Genomic DNA, 16,641 nt, shown 5'->3' with positions numbered 1-16,641 from the left:
AGCTCACAGTGCATGTCAGAGCAAATGAGAATCATGAGGTCAAAGGAACTGCCTGAAGAGCTCAGAGACAGAATTGTGGCAAGGCACAGATCTGGCCAAGGTTACAAAAAAAATTCTGCTGCACTTAAGGTTCCTAAGAGCACAGTGGCCTCCATAATCCTTAAATGGAAGACGTTTGGGACGACCAGAACCCTTCCTAGGGCTGGCTGTCCGGCCAAACTGAGCTATCGGGGGAGAAGAGCCTTGGTGAAAGAGGTAAAGAAGAACCCAAAGATCACTGTGGCTGAGCTCCAGAGATGCAGTCGGGAGATGGGAGAAAGTTGTAGAAAGTCAACCATCACTGCAGCCCTCCACCAGTCGGGGCTTTATGGCAGAGTGGCCCGACGGAAGCCTCTCCTCAGTGCAAGACACATGAAAGCCCGCATGGAGTTTGCGAAAAAACACCTGAATAAGATTCTCTGGTCTGATGAGACCAAGATAGAACTTTTTGGCCTTCATTCTAAGCGGTATGTGTGGAGAAAACCAGGCACTGCTCATCACCTGTCCAATACAGTCCCAACAGTGAAGCATGGTGGTGGCAGCATCATGCTGTGGGGTGTTTTCAGCTGCAGGGACAGGACGACTGGTTGCAATCGAGGAGAGATGAATGCGGCCAAGTACAGGGATATCCTGGACGAAAACCTTCTCCAGAGTGCTCAGGACCTCAGACTGGGCGAAGGTTTACCTTCCAACAAGACAATGACCTAAGCACACAGCTAAAATAACAAAGGAGTGGCTTCACAACAACTCCGTGACTGTTCTTGAATGGCCCAGCCAGAGCCCTGACTTAAACCCAATTGAGCATCTCTGGAGAGACCTAAAAATGGCTGTTCACCAACGTTTACCATCCAACCTGACAGAACTGGAGAGGATCTGCAAGGAGGAATGGCAGAGGATCCCCAAATCCAGGTGTGAAAAACTTGTTGCATCTTTCCCAAAAGACTCATGGCTGTATTAGATCAAAAGGGTGCTTCTACTAAATACTGAGCAAAGGGTCTGAATACTTAGGACCATGTGATATTTCAGTTTTTCTTTTTTAATAAATCTGCAAAAATGTCAACAATTCTGTGTTTTTCTGTCAATATGGGGTGCTGTGTGTACATTAATGAGGAAAAAAAATTACTTAAATGATTTTAGCAAATGGCTGCAATATAACAAAGAGTGAAAAATTTAAGGGGGTCTGAATACTTTCTGTACCCACTGTATATATATATATAGAAATTTTTTTGGTTTTTCCTTTAAATGTACAACAGTATAGAATTTTAATAGTGGCCATTTATTTTGATCAACAAACATGAAACTAATTATTGGTTTATAGGTATCGGTCAGAATTTGAATATCGGTCCATCCCTAAAGCTACATTTCAGCAACAGTAAAATACATCAAAATGCAGTACACTACCATTCAAAAGTTTGGGGTTGGTAAGATTTTATAATGTTTATGAAATGTGTCTCTTGTGCTCACCAAGGCTGTATTTATTTGATCGAAAGTACAGTAAAAACAGAATTTCCTTTTAAATATTACAATAAAAAATATTTCTATTGTAATATATTTTAAAATGTAATTTATTCCTGCAACTTCATTACTCCCGTCGTCACATGATCCTACAGAAATAATTTTTATATACATGTTGATTTGGTGCTGGAGAAACATTTCTTATTTACATTTACAGGATTCATTGATTAATAGACAGTTCAGAATAATTTATTTAAAATAGAAATGTTTTGTAACAAATGTCTTTACGAAAACTTTTCATTTTTATGTATTATTTAAATACATAATGAATAAAATTCACATGAAAAACAGCATTACAATAGATTTTGTAGGAGACAAAAACAGTCAAACTTAGTGAGTCATCTTAGTGTAAAACCCCCTAATGAGCTTCTTTTGAAGACAGGTGAATAAGATTATCTTTTAAACTTAAAGTTAGTTGAATAGAAGAGAGACGGCTAGCTTATTAGGCCAATCCAGGTGTCATTTCACAGCACTGATGTTTATGCACAACAAAAGAAGGATATTAAAAGATTATAGACCGGAGATATCTGACTTAGAGCGTCGCCTCCCATCATGCTTTGGGCGGAGGCCTCTTTCTGTCCCACAAGTCTGTGTGGGAGAGATGACAGAGGGCTTGATTGTAGGGACACCTGTGTTTTGTTACCGTGCAAAACAGAAAGGTGGAACACAACAAAACACACAATCACAAAACTGCTGCTATGACAACTATCCCAATCCGCCGGGACACTTTGTTTGAAAGTTATACTGGCAGAAACGTGTGCGCTCTCACTCAGACACAAAAAGCCACAAACACAATGGTGTCCACTTGCAACGTTTTTGCTTTTTTTCTCCACTCTCACACAGAAAAAGAAATAAAAGACATCCAAATAACACAACCACACCAAACAACAAAAAAAGTGCAGGATAAGAGGCAGTTAATGCAGCTTTTTCTCAGCAGGGAAGGAGGCTTACCTCAGCTTCTTGAGTTGCTATAGGAGAAGCACAATGGTCTGAGCTAATAAGATTCTCTCTAGTACCGTCTGCTAGGGCTATGATTAACTGAAATAAACTGGAATAGCAATATGGCTTAATGTGATTATACAACTGCAAAATTTTTAATTTAATTAAAGGGGTCATCGGAAGCCCATTTTACACAAGTTGATATGATTCTTTAGGGTCTTAATGAAAAGTACTTGTTCTCAATGGCAGTGTAAAAAACACCTCCTTTACCATGTCAAAATCAGCTCTGTTTTCATCAAGCCATTATAGTCCATGTTGCTTTAAATGCTAATGAGCTTTGCTGACCCTGCCCCTCTCTTGTGGAGTGAAGAGCAGACTGTAAACTTCAGCCGCGAAACTGGCTAACTAGCACATTATTACGAAAGGCGATTTGCAAAGATTCATAAAAACCCTTATAGGGTTAGTTCACCCCAAAATGAAAATTCTGTCATTAATTACTCACCCTCATGTCGTTCCAAACCCGTAAGACCTTCGTTCATCTTCGGAACACAAATTAAGATGTTTTTGATGAAATCGGAGAGCTATCTGACACTCCATAGACAGCAACACTACTGAAATGTTCCCAGGTCCAGAAACGTAGGTAAATACATCGGTAAAACAGTCCATGTGACATCAGTGGCTCAACTTCAGTTTTGCGACGCTACGAGAACACTTTTTTTTTTCCGCAAAGAAAACAAAAATAACAATTTACTCAACCATTCTTCTCCCCCGAGTTACGTCGTCCGCCATTTTAGAGAGCATCACAACGCATTCGCACGCTTTCCCCTAAGTGTAAACAACACTTAATACGCAGATTACGTTCAGGCTCGTGCTTTCCCCCCAAATGTAAACAACGCTGATTACGTGAAATACGTTCTGAGGTACTCTCCAAAATGGCGGAAGACGTAACTCGGGGGAGAAGAATGGCTGAGTAAATTATGTTATTTTTGTTTCCTGCATGAAAAAAAAAAAGTAAAGTATTCTCGTAGCGTCGCAAACCTGAAGTTGAGCCACTGATGTCACATGGACTGTTTTACCGATGTATTTACTACGTTTCTGGACCTGAGAACATTTCAGTAGTGTTGCTGTCTATGGAGTGTCAGATAGCTCTCCGATTTCATCAAAAACATCTTAATTTGTGTTCCGAAGATGAACGAAGGTCTTACAGGTTTGGAACGACATGAGGGTGAGTAATTAATGACAGAATTTTCATTTTGGGGTGAACTAACCCTTTATACTCACTTCTTCTGTAGATGAGGCTGGATCTAGGGATGTAACAGTATGAAAATTTCTTATCACGATTATAGTGACCAAAATTATCACGGTTATCAGTATTATCACGGTATTGTTAAAACGTGCTGGAGATATTTAAAAAGTACCGACACATAAATCACTTCAAGTTTTATATTTAAAAATCAACAAACAACAAATAAAATGACTTTGTTTGCATAATCACTAAAACAATAACACTACCAGTGATGTTCAGATTTTAATTGACAACTTGATTGACAACAGTTTAATAGCATGTTCAAATAAAGCTTGAAAAGTTTCATAAAAAGGTAAACCTCACATTTCAGCCTTTAAATATACAAAAGAGTTAAGTCAAAATGATAATTAATAAATGATTATATGATTATATTATATATACAGTCAGAACCTTCAGAGGTACATTCATATAATTAATTCGTTATTATATTCATTTGTATAATTCCCTTAGCAATCTTTTAAAACCTCCCAGCTTTTCCACCCTGTTTTCGCTCAAAACGAAACTACGCTGCACGCTTTGCGCACGTGAGACTGTTACTTAAAACTGTGCTTTATGCTGGACAGTATTTATTTATCATGAGTTGTTCAAATCGTGGTAATCGAATACGGTTTTAATGATAATTAAAATATGAAACGGTAATACTAACCGTGGGGAATTTTATCATGATTTATCGTCAAACCGGTAATCGTTACATCCCTAGCTGGATCACAAATGATTTGTGCGAACATGGACGCATTTAGGCAGATCGGGGATCATAGCATTCCCTTCAAAAACCAAAGAAAAGTTAATCCTCAGCATCTTCAGCGGCTCAGATGTTGGGAATAAATGACGACTGCTATATTCATTATTACATCCAACAACTAAACACCTCAACTGCTTAATCTGACATTCTTGTCTTGCCCTGCACCGGAGTCAACACAATGGCGGACAGCTCTCAGCTCACTCAGGGCGTGTCTAAGGTAAGACGGTTTTGTCAATCAACTATCGTGGGAGCGGTCTGTGTAGAACTACGTCATTCTGAATGAACAACTTACGTCTTAGTTACGTCTTCCGGAATTTCAAAACAGCCTGATTTGGGAAAGGGGATTTTTAGAAAAAACACGGTGGATTTTTATCATTATAGGATGGATGTGTACACACACTTTCAACACGCATTTATGTTCAAACAATTGTAAAGTGAATTTTGCATCCGATGACCCCTTTAAGTAAGTATATGCGCTCTGTGTTTCAGAGTGAAGCACGGCACTGTGTTCAATTACACAAGAGCAACTCATGACCCGTCGAGTTTGTGTTGCTTTTAACATGGATTTGGAATGAAACATATAACCACCAAAAATACCAAAAAGAGAGTCTTATAAACTGACGGTTTTCTGGCAAAATAAGAGCTTGATAGCTTTGAAAATTAAAAAAATATCAGTAACGTAATTTTTTTCTTTAAATAGTCTTTTATTTTACAGTGAAATAATAAACAGTAATAAATAAAGTAATAAATATTATTTATTTAGTAATAATAATAGTAGTTGTTATTATTTCTTTATTATTATTTTATTTATTTTTAACAAATGCAATGCAATTATATTTTTTCCCTAAAACATGCAGATATACAAACTGCAAACAACATTTTTCTCCCACATTAAGTATATTTACATGTGCAGTTACAATTGAGCTACAGCAGCTTTTTGCATAGTCATGCTACAGTGGCATGAGCAAAACGTGAGACCATTTGTATTCCAAATAAACACATATACATGTTAGACAATTCCAGTTGGACTAAAGTGTTTACATGACATAAAAAAATGTAAATGATTACTTTAGTCTGACTGAAATTGCATTTTAAAACACATATAAATTAAATATGTTCCAACATCATAGAAAGAGTTTTTTTTTTTTTTTGTTAACTCCAAAAAACATTCCTTCCTGTATTCATTTTCCTAATTAGACTCCTAAACAAACTCTTTATTTAGAGTTCATTAACCAAAATAATGATACAGATGACAGAGCGAACGAGAAAAAACATCTAAAATTCCCTAAACACCTAATTAATTCAGAAATTATTCTTCCTTTCATGTCATGCCATGGCTTTGGAGCAAGTCTCCAAGGCCTTACCATGACCAGGCGAGATGTGGCCAGACAAGTTCTCCACCAATATAACCATCAGGCTAACAGAAACCCATCACTAAGTTTTTCTGCATGTAAAAACAGATGTTAATTGTACCTGTCCATATCTGTCTGATGTATGGGACTCACCCTAACTGGAGTGCTCTTGGCCTGGGCCCTCTGAGACTGTCCCCCTGTGGGACCTGGATCCCTCTGGCCTCCTCCAGCACCCTGTGCTCGGACCCCTGCCGCTGCAGATCCATTAGTACACGTGCCGTGCATGCTTCCCGTCCTCCTCGGCCTCTGCTTAATACCGTCCAGTAGCCGTACCAGGAGGATGTTGCTAGGCAACTCATCCACGCCACTCTCCACTAGCGTGCGGCATTCCGGGCAGCGCAGTTCTCCACGCGACCCCACAATTCCAAGCAGGCAGCGCCGGCAAAACGTGTGCTGGCACGGCAACACCTTCGCCGTAGCGTCCAGCCGCTCCAAGCACACCGGACACTCCAACAGGTCCAGGAGCGCAGACTCGTCCATTTTCACACTCGCACAATCTTTCTCAGCGTAGTCGTTCATTCAGTCAGTTTTGCCTCTCCGAAGAGAGAAGCACATGGTGTGGGTGTGCGGATATAAGGTTGTTTGGAGGGAAAGTCCAATGCTGATGTCACGTCACTCCCATGCCGCAGTCATGATCATGTCTCTGGCATTCACTGCAGAGAATCAAAGAAAAAGAGATCATATGACACTTCTGTCTTATAGAGCATTACACATGTGACATTTTCGGTGGTTTCAATAGCAGGCACATGAGCACACAATGGAATGAGTATGTTCAAGGAGAGTTTCCCAAGAAAACTGACTCTCAAAATCCCGAATGTTCAAAAACAACTAAATTGGTTTTCAAATGCACAGTAAACTTGACACAAATAGCAAAAACACTATGAACTGGAGCAGACAATAAGGTCCAAACATTGGGGATGGGAATCATAAGGAATTTAATGATTCTGGTTCCTCTTTATGATTTTTGTTCCTTAACAGTTCTTTTTAATACTTTTGAGGAAGAAATATTTTAATTTAATTCTCATTGCATTTACTCTTTGCCAATACAATTACTATCACTATTAAACACGTTAACAAATGTAATTAAGTAATTCATTTTATTTTTTATAAAATACCGCTGACTGGTGCAAAATTCATGAAATATGTATTTTCAGCCACATGTTGTCATACACAATAAGATTAAATCAGTAACTGTAGAATGTTTTTTTTATTATTATTATTATTCACTAAATTGGACCTCACTTGCAGCGTTGTGTGTTTTTGATTCACTGAAAAGAACTGATTCATAAGAGTCATTTATCCGGGAATCAGACAACACTGGTCACGCTGTATGCTTAATGCTTTCCAATTCGCGTAGTATACACTTAGTATGTATGTATTAGTATGCCATTTTGTAATATAGTGCCTGTAGAAAATTCCAAGAAATAAGCACTTCAAATACCCAGTTGATGCGCTTAATGAACCCCCAAAAAATAAAGTGTTTAATGTTGGACACTTCATGAACTCAAGTGTCGCAGTTTACCATATGTTTTATAACCTTACAAAGTGCATAGACTCGATGGGAGAGTACATAGTACATAGTATACAGTAGGTCAATTAGTACACAACTTGATTATTTTAGTACGGTATTCCGTCCGCCTGTGCAGAAAAATGTAGGTTATATGGAACTGAACTGCATGAAAACCACTGGACTCCGGTATTTCTTAAACGGTCCTGTTCTCTAGCCTCAGCCATATATAATACAGTCATCAATGGACTTGGCAACAGGAATGACTCTGAAACAACTACAGAGAGTTTACCGTCACGTTTGGTCAGTTGGCGAGAGGAGACTTCGTGTCTAAACTGCAAATATGCGGCCAAACGAGGCTGTAGCGCTCGCGCCTGTGTCCCTCCTCGATCCTCACCCACTGTTCTGCCGGTTATCCCGATTCAGTCAAAAGACGAGGATATAAAGGCAAGCAGAACACTGAATAGAGACTAAATAAAAACTAACTGCAAGATCAGACATCTTTATGCAACTAGCTCATTGATCTGTACCAAATTGTTGAGTACAGAAACGTTACAAAAATGTTATAAATCGAGGAAATGCAGTTAACAAATACAATTAAAGGGTAGCTCCCCCCCAAAAAACACAAAAGATGATATTAGGGGAACTGACAACCTCAGTCACTATCCACTTATATTGTAAAGGGGGGAAATGCAGTGATTGTGAATGGTGACTGAGGCTGTCAGTCCCTAACAAATCCTTTTGTGAAAGTCATATAGGTTTATAACAACATAAGGGTGAGCAAATGGTGAAAAATGTACAGTTTTGGCTGAACCATCGCTTTATACCTTCAATGCAAACCCTCAACCTCGCCCTCAGTCAATAAAGTCCTGAATACAACCAACAACCTTATATTTAATAACTACAAAGCCAACATTAGCCACATTGTTTCCGAATAGCGGTACAAATATATCGACCTTGCACTGCTGTATGTGAGTCAGTTTAAATAACTCCTTAAACTAACTAACCCATTACCAGTCGTGTTTTGAAAACTAACCAAGGCACAATGGGGAGAAAAAAAGCGTATAAAGTGTTGTGCGTGATGTGTCACAGTAAACAGTGAACGACAGACGCTTTTATCTACTCGTTTGCCTGTTAACGTTACTCGTGTTCACGTTGGTTTTAAGTAACCATGTAGCTTCACAAACTTTGATTCGATGTTTAAATTTAATTTAATATGTTATTACGGGGATATTTGTGAGAGCACAAAAACGCTACCTTAAATAAGGGCCCCTTCTCACTCCTCCTCTTCTTCCAGAACAGTTTCTTTCCCGAGTTCCTCAAACTAGGGAATTCGCCCTGGAAAAGGGATACTGAAATCTTGGTCGCCCAGTTGGACACAAGTTTATCTCTTCAGATCCGTATATCTCAGCAAGGAACTGGTCATCGCTCTCGAGTCGCTAAGTTGAAACAGCAAAAAATCCGAGTCCGAGAGATTCAGGTATATTATATTTAGAAGAAAGCGAAGAAAAACAGGAGAAGCGAGTTCCTGCGTCCGAGCGCCATGACTAGCCTCGTGGATACTGTGGGACACTGCAGCGGATGTGTAGTCGGGAGGGAGGATTTTCAAAACGCACAGCTGGGAGAATGCATCAAACGTTTTGAGCATTGGCTTCGTCCTTACGAAATGTTAAATAAACAGCAACTGAAAAGCTGCGGTTTTGATCGTCACAAATGAGCAAAATGTATTTCTAAAGCTGATTTAGTCTATACGTAGAGGGCAACGTCGTTCATTGACGAATAGTTTGTTTATAATCTCCGCCTGCGTCATATAGTGTCACAAATCACAGGAGTCACTGCAGGGGGATTTTTACAAATTTCCTTTAGTAGCAGGTTTAAATGGAAAGAAAGATAAAATGTCACTAGATGAACGAGTAGGCCTATGTTTTCCATAACTCACTTTATACCGCACTAACTATTTCTGCAGTATATAGTGTGCATATTGTGTACAGAATGCTAATTATTTGCCTGCTCTTATCTAATTGCCAAAATGTGTAGTAAGAGAAAACTGCAAGGAATACTATATCCAACAGTTCAGCCTGCTCAACTTCACCTTCCATGTCCATAACCGCAAGAAATATTAAACACAATTTCAAAATCGGAAATCAGATAAAATCTCAATAGCACACTTCTATACTACACTTACTATTTCTGAAGTATATAGTAGCCTATGCATGTTGTGTATGCTAATACACAACTGCCAACATGTGCAGTAACAGAGAACAATGCAAGCCTACTCAACTTCACCTTCCATTTCCAGAACCGCAAGAAATATTAAACACAAATTATTTCAGAGATGATAACTTGGTTTATTAAATATGCACATATTTACATCATGTGACAACAATATAGCATACCATTCTTTGAAACATTTAACCTTGCATGATGCATACTGGTTAACATATTTGTAAAAATATAGTAGGCATATTCATATTCATAAATATTATTGCGCTCAAACACATAATGTTCTCTCACATCCCCTTGAAACCTTTAGGTTTGGCAGTTTTATCTACCAAAGCTTTGCATCTCTCCTCCAGCTTGTGGCTCAAAGGTCAATTTTCTGCTACCTTCCACATGCACACTGGCACATACAAAGGTTAACACGGAGGTGAGGTTGTCGGAAGATTGACCCGTTACATCACCGGTTTGTAAACCATGCAAGAGACCTTTTGACATGACATGTCACTCTCACACAGCCCCTCTTGTTTATCAGACGCAAGCCCCCAAGGATGGGATTGTGGGTCAAATCAGATCCTTGTTGCATGATTATAGTCAAATACCTCATGGTTTATAAATCAGGAAATGTTTTCCATTTTAAAAACACCCATTTTTGAATAACCCTCTGCTTCACTGCACAAAAGTGGGTTTCATTCTACAAAGAGAAGCATTTGCTTTGCAAGGTTTAAGGATCTAAAGAACATTTCAGTGATTCATGATGGTTTGGTGAAAAATTTTCCACATAAATTTCACTCATGTTCAACTCATGTTACATTTTTATTAGGTGACTTCTGTGTTAAAGAGATAATTCACCCCAAAATGAAAATTTTGGAATCATTTAGTCACCTTCATGTTGTTCCAGACCTATATGAAACCTGTTCTTCTCTGGAGCACAAAGGAAAAGTATTAAATGTTTCTGAACTTGTTTCAAATCCACATTAAACCCACTTCAATTTTCATTAAATGAAAAAAAAAAAACAAATCTTTTGTGTTTCAAGAAATGTTTAGAAAGAAATGATGGTGGAATTTTTTGACATTTTCTTTGTCATACTGTAATTTTTTTATTTTATTTTTAATATTTCGATGGATTTCATTTTTATATTTTAAATGGATTTCATTTTTATATTTTCTGTTTTCAGTTTAAAGTTTTAGTATTTTTGTTTAGTTTTTTGTCGTTTTATTATTTATTTTTAAAATGTCTATATTTAGCATTATACATTTTTCAAATATTTTATTTTGATTAATGTTTATTTTCAAGTAATGAATTTATTTTTTATTTTTTGGTTTCAGTTAACAATAACTGGCGTGAACTCTTTAAGATAGCAATATGCTTTAGTCATCCCATAGTCATTTCACCTGAAGGCAAAGTTCTCAAGCCCTCAAGTCAACAGGAATTACATCACCAGGTCTCTACTTCACTGGCTCTTATCATGATGAAGTAATATATCTTGCAAGAATTTACTGCATACGGCATAAATAGAGTAAGCCAAAGGCAGTAAATGTAGCCTACTTGTTCAAAAGCTTAAGAGCGCCTTTTCAGTTAGGTTTATTTACAGTAGCACATATATTTCTACATGCCATAAGCAAGAAGCTAACAATTTATGTATAGACTAATTTATTTTACAGAGCCCACAGAGAACGATAGTGCCAACAGAGAAACGCAAATGTGATGAATGTGCTACACTAGGCTTCATGTTGAAATTGCCTTTTATTAGTGTTTGGCTCATCCTTTGTCTGCTGCGGGAAAAATTACAACACATCGTTGTGAGCAATTTGCACTCTTAACTAAATCGTGCCACGATAATGGCAACATTTGGTAAGCAAGTGTGTGTAATTGAGCTGAAAGAGTTCATGAAGGGCTCGTTTGAGTGCATATGCATGCGAGTGCAGTGTGTATTGTCATGCCTTGGCTAATGAGAACAATAAATCAGAAAGAGAAAATAAATACGGCAAATATGTATGGAACAGAAAAAAAGAGGTAAGAGAAGAACAGTATTGCGGACAGAGAGTGAGAGAGAATAATAAAGAAGTTAGATTTATGGTGGCACAGCTCTTGGATGTCAGAAGTGATCCCACCGGAGCTGGCAGCAGTCCTCCGGTCATATTTCACTGTTGCCGGGGGTCATTTAGCCCACCCCCTGAAGGGAGGGGCAGAGGCTGTAAAGCCTGGTGCAAATTTCTTGGATAACCCCGGAGGGAAGGCCTGCTTTGATTTATCCCTGACCCAGTCATGGCCCAGTCTTGAGGTGGGATTGTTCTGAGCTTGGAATAACAGTGCAGGTGATTCACAATAATTACAAGCATATACATGATTTCATAGAATTATACATCTTCATTCTTCATGCTAAAGAAGAAAATATACCATTACACTCAAAGTGCCAGAAAAAAGTAATATTAGCTTTTATTTTTTTCCTTTAAGTTATTAGCAATTTGCAGCCAAACGCATTAAAGACCACACAATTCTGCCACATTTGAAGGGCCGGCTGTATATTATATATCAGAAATACATATTAGAAAATATAATATTTCAGTATCACTATCTCCAGTCTTCAATGTCAAACGATCCTTCAGAAATCATTCTATGCTGATTTGATGCACAAAAACATATTTCTTAGTATTATCAGTGTTGTGCTGCGTAATATTTTTGTGAAAACGGTGATACATTTTTTTCAGGGTTCTTAAAAAACTCAGACGAATACAAAGTTCAAAAGAACAGCATTTATTTAAACTATAAATCTTTTGTAGCAAATGTCTTTTTCTGTCACTTTTGATCGATTGAAAGTGTCCTTGATGCATAATTTATACATATATGCTGCTTTCATAGCCTTATGCACAATCATTCTTTACGCAAAAGGAGAAAATAATGACATTATACTCAAGTGCCAGAGCTGGAATGTTATTTTGGCTTTTATTTTTTCCCTTGAGTGAGTTTGTGATCAGCAATTTGCCTTCACGCACACATTAAAGCGCACACGATTCTGCCACGTCTGAGGCGACAGCTGTGTCACGGGCAATAAAAAAGCGAGGAGGGGTTGAGCGAGAGAAACAGATAGGAGAAAGAGAGAGAGAGAGAGGAGACGTGACAAATGCTTTTTCCTCAAAACATGAGAGCCAGTCCTGACAGATAGAATAATGGATTCAGGGATCTTTTGCAGCTTGAACGCATCTGTTTCCAAGGACGTGACAATCTACCACGACCATCTAAATCTTCAAAACTGTGAATTCATGGTCTAATGTTGGACACAGAATGAGGGCTAGTGTGAGCGAGGGCTTTGGAGTCTCTGGTTTCATTTTAGGTACAGTACAATCATTGATTCATGGCTTGTTAGTAGCCATACAGTTGTTGCTCTCAATTAATAAGTAACAAAGCTTTTATAGAACCTCCAAGTTCTTGGTCAACCATCTTCAACTTGACGTGATATTATTGCCACTCTTACTGAATGTCCTTTGGTCAGTCCAGAGTTTAGTGCATTTGAAAAAGGGATGATTCTTACACTCCACTGTTTTAATGTTATGAGGGGCGTTGATGGGGGATGGAGAGGATGCCTCCTTTCAATCCCATCAGTTCAGTGCTAAGATCAATGTCAAATACAAAATTAATAATCAAGATGATATAGTTTTATCATTTAAAAACTGAGAGACTAAGGAGGAGCTTCTTCCCTCAGGCCATCAGACTCCTAAACTCAGTCTCATAACATCTACAGGACTCAATTTAATTTAATAAACTGTAAATTATTCTGCATCATCCGCACTGCTGCTATGTGTACTTACCCGGTACAACCTGTTTGCACATTCCTATTGCACATCCCTGTTTATATTAATATTTATTAAATCCACAGTAAGACTGTATTGCACAATTTATTTCATTGCACATTTTACTCCTTACTTTAATTTATTTTATCTTTTCTTATCTAATTCTTCCTATTTATATAAATATATATATTCTCGTGTTATGTTTCATATTTTTTTCTGCACTGTCCATTGAGCGGACCTGTCCTGACCTACATTTCACTACTAATTATACCCTGTATGACTGTGTATGTGACAAATAATAAAGAACCTTGAACCAATGAGACAAATCGGAAAACATCAGAACCATATTATTGATCAATATTAAAGAAGCATTAAGTTAAGAAATAATAGTTTATTAGTGTTGGTCAACATTATATATACACTAGTGTTCAAAAGTTAGGAGTTGGTGGAGTTTTTTAAATGTTTTTTAAAGTCTGTTATGCTCATCAAGGCTGCATTTATTTGCAAAAACAAACAAACAAAAAAAAATTATTCCTTATTCCTGTGGTGGAAAAGCTGCTTTTTTCTTCAGTGACACATGATCCTTCTAATATGCGGATTTGCTACTCAGAAACATTTCTTAATATCACTGTTGTGTTGCTTAATATTTTAATGAAAACCATGATGACATTTTTCTCAGGTTTCTTAGAAAGTTCAGACGTTCAAAAGAATATTAAAATCTTTTGTAACATTATTAATATCTTTACTGTCACTTTCGACCAATTCAATGCATCCTTGCTGAATAAAAGTATGAATTACTTTGAAAAAAAAAAAAAAAAATGATTGGTAATGTATTTATATATCATCGTCATCTAACACTCACTTAAAAAAATGTAACAACAAAAAAACCTTTAAGAACACTATTAGAATAATGTGATGCCTAAATTTTAGTTTCATTTTTAATTAATTCAGACAAAATAGTACAGAATTTAGTTTTAAAAAATGACAGTCAAATTATGAATGATTTTGCAGGTTCTGAGAGGATTACATTATAACGTAACCTGTTTAAATTGTCCATGTTCTCTGTCAGTGTTACACCCTATCCTGGTGGTGTTGTAGGTTATAACAACAGCACCCTTTGTACTTGACATTAATGTACACAATTTAGGGATAAATTGTAGATTCCATTAATTTATAGGAGATAAATATGGGAACATTATATAAAGGGCTGACACATAGCACAAACACTGAGTTTCAGACTTTGAAGCAAAATGTGTGACAACACTCTCCGGTTTCCCCACATAAACACACTTTGCACCAAATGTTCTCTGCAGTTCATCATCTAACACATCCTGCTTTCTCTTTCCCTCTCTAACCCACTCCAATACATCTATCAATACACGCTTTACAGCCCGCGCCATTGATAATCCCACGCTCCTGTCTCAGCAGGACTTCATTGGGATATTGAATGTCGGTTTCCACACCAGAGATGGTTAATAGTGCAGAGGTTAATGAAAGAGCAGTATTAATCTGCCTTCAGGTGGGGGAGGTTTTTAACACAATCTAACCTAGTTTAAGAAGCCCATAGAGAGACTGTACAAATAAACCAGATCTGCGTTTCAACTCCCATCGAGGGAAAAACTCTGCAAAATTATACCTTCAGGCAAAACACTTGTTTTAGGCACAAAGCCATCGATGAAACTTCTGAGGTCAGATATGAGGCAAAAACGATTCATACATGTGTGTGCATGGGAAACGGAGCGTGAATATGTATGTATTGCATATATACATAGGAGATCTTCCTCATTGACTCACATATCGCCTTTTGGGAACCGAAACCAGGAAGTCAATTAACTCAACCCAAGGGATTTGATAAATGGGTAAAAGATTTTAGAGGAACGGAGGGTGAGACGAGGATAACAGCTTTTTCTTGCTCAATCCATTCTGCTGTCTTATTGCCCTCACCCCATCCGTCATGAACATATTAAACATTCCCAGAGTCCACAGGCCTTGATTAAGAATCCTCCCGAACTCCATGACTCCTGACCATGAATATTGAACATTATATCAATGCAATGAATCACTGAAATGTTTATATCATGAGCCCAAGTTTGTCTTGAAATGGTAAATGAGTATCCTCATATCTGCAAGTAGTCGTTCAGATGATAAATAGTTAATTACATTGGTTTTTTTAATTGCATGCATTTCAGAAGCATTAACCATACCAATATGATTAATGATTCTGTGGCGTTTTAAAATTGTGGTACAATATATGTCTTGCTTGAAATGAAAAGGCACTTAAATGAGAGTAAAACGCTGCCATGGTAAAGAAAATAAAAATAAATTCTTTCATCAATCAGTGCTTCCTTGTATGGCGTAATTTATTCTCCCACAGGATCAGGTAGATGTGTTTTGCATAGCACAGAGCTGAAGCACAAATAGGCATAATTAACTGTGACAGTGGCTATAATACAACACACAACTGAGTTTATGCCAAACAAAGCACAAAACAGAGTGAGAAATCAAAAGGCTAGTGGTGGTAGTTGAGGGCAAAATGTTTTTACTACTACTAAAAACTGTTTTTTACTGAATAAAGGAGAAATTAAATAGTATAATGATTGATGATGCTGTTCAGGTGCAAAGAGAAATTGTGAAATGTTATTACAATTTAAAATATGTTTTCTATTTGCACATATTTTAAAATGTATTTTATTCCTGTGGTGGCAAAGCACAATTTTCAGCATCATTACTCTAGTCTTCAGTGTCACATGATCCTTCATTCTAACATGCAGATTTGCCACTCAAGAAACATTTATTATTATCATCAATGTTGAAAATTACGGAGCCCCTAAAGGGACATTGGCAAAAAATTAAAAATGAAGACTTTCACGTGCGCACGAGAAACTTTTTTGAGCTCAGGCATTACAGTTTACTTAGCCTAATTGAGATCTATTTTGGCCTTCAATACTAAAACATTGTTTCTGTTGTTGCATTCGGACACAGATAAATCATCACTGAACAGCTTTTTCCCTCAGGCTATATTCCACCTGAACAATACATAGCCTAACATCTCAGGACTGTCCATAACTTCTCAAAACTTTTCATCTGTAATATAGCACATTCATAATTCTTTCTATTTTCTCTATATTTTGTACATGACCTCCTAAAACATTTGCACATTCATAATTCTATT

At 37.3% G+C, this 16,641-nt stretch overlaps 1 protein-coding gene across 1 annotated transcript in view; it reads right to left on the bottom strand.

The window, feature by feature from the left end:
• Nucleotides 1-9,061, bottom strand: part of sh3rf1 (SH3 domain containing ring finger 1) — a 62,599-nt gene extending 53,538 nt beyond the window's left edge. Inside the window, exons 1-2 of the mRNA XM_058755925.1 lie at nt 8,718-9,061; nt 6,047-6,606 (exon numbers count right to left, since the gene is read on the bottom strand). Coding sequence (XP_058611908.1) covers nt 6,047-6,472 — 426 coding nt within the window. The 5' untranslated portion in view covers nt 6,473-6,606; nt 8,718-9,061. The remainder of the gene's footprint in view (nt 1-6,046; nt 6,607-8,717) is intronic.
• Nucleotides 9,062-16,641: the final 7,580 nt, after the last annotated feature.

Source organism: Onychostoma macrolepis, chromosome 20 (assembly GCF_012432095.1).
Source record: "Onychostoma macrolepis isolate SWU-2019 chromosome 20, ASM1243209v1, whole genome shotgun sequence".
Classification (NCBI taxonomy): domain Eukaryota; kingdom Metazoa; phylum Chordata; class Actinopteri; order Cypriniformes; family Cyprinidae; genus Onychostoma; species Onychostoma macrolepis.
This window is presented reverse-complemented; position numbering and strand designations above follow the sequence as displayed.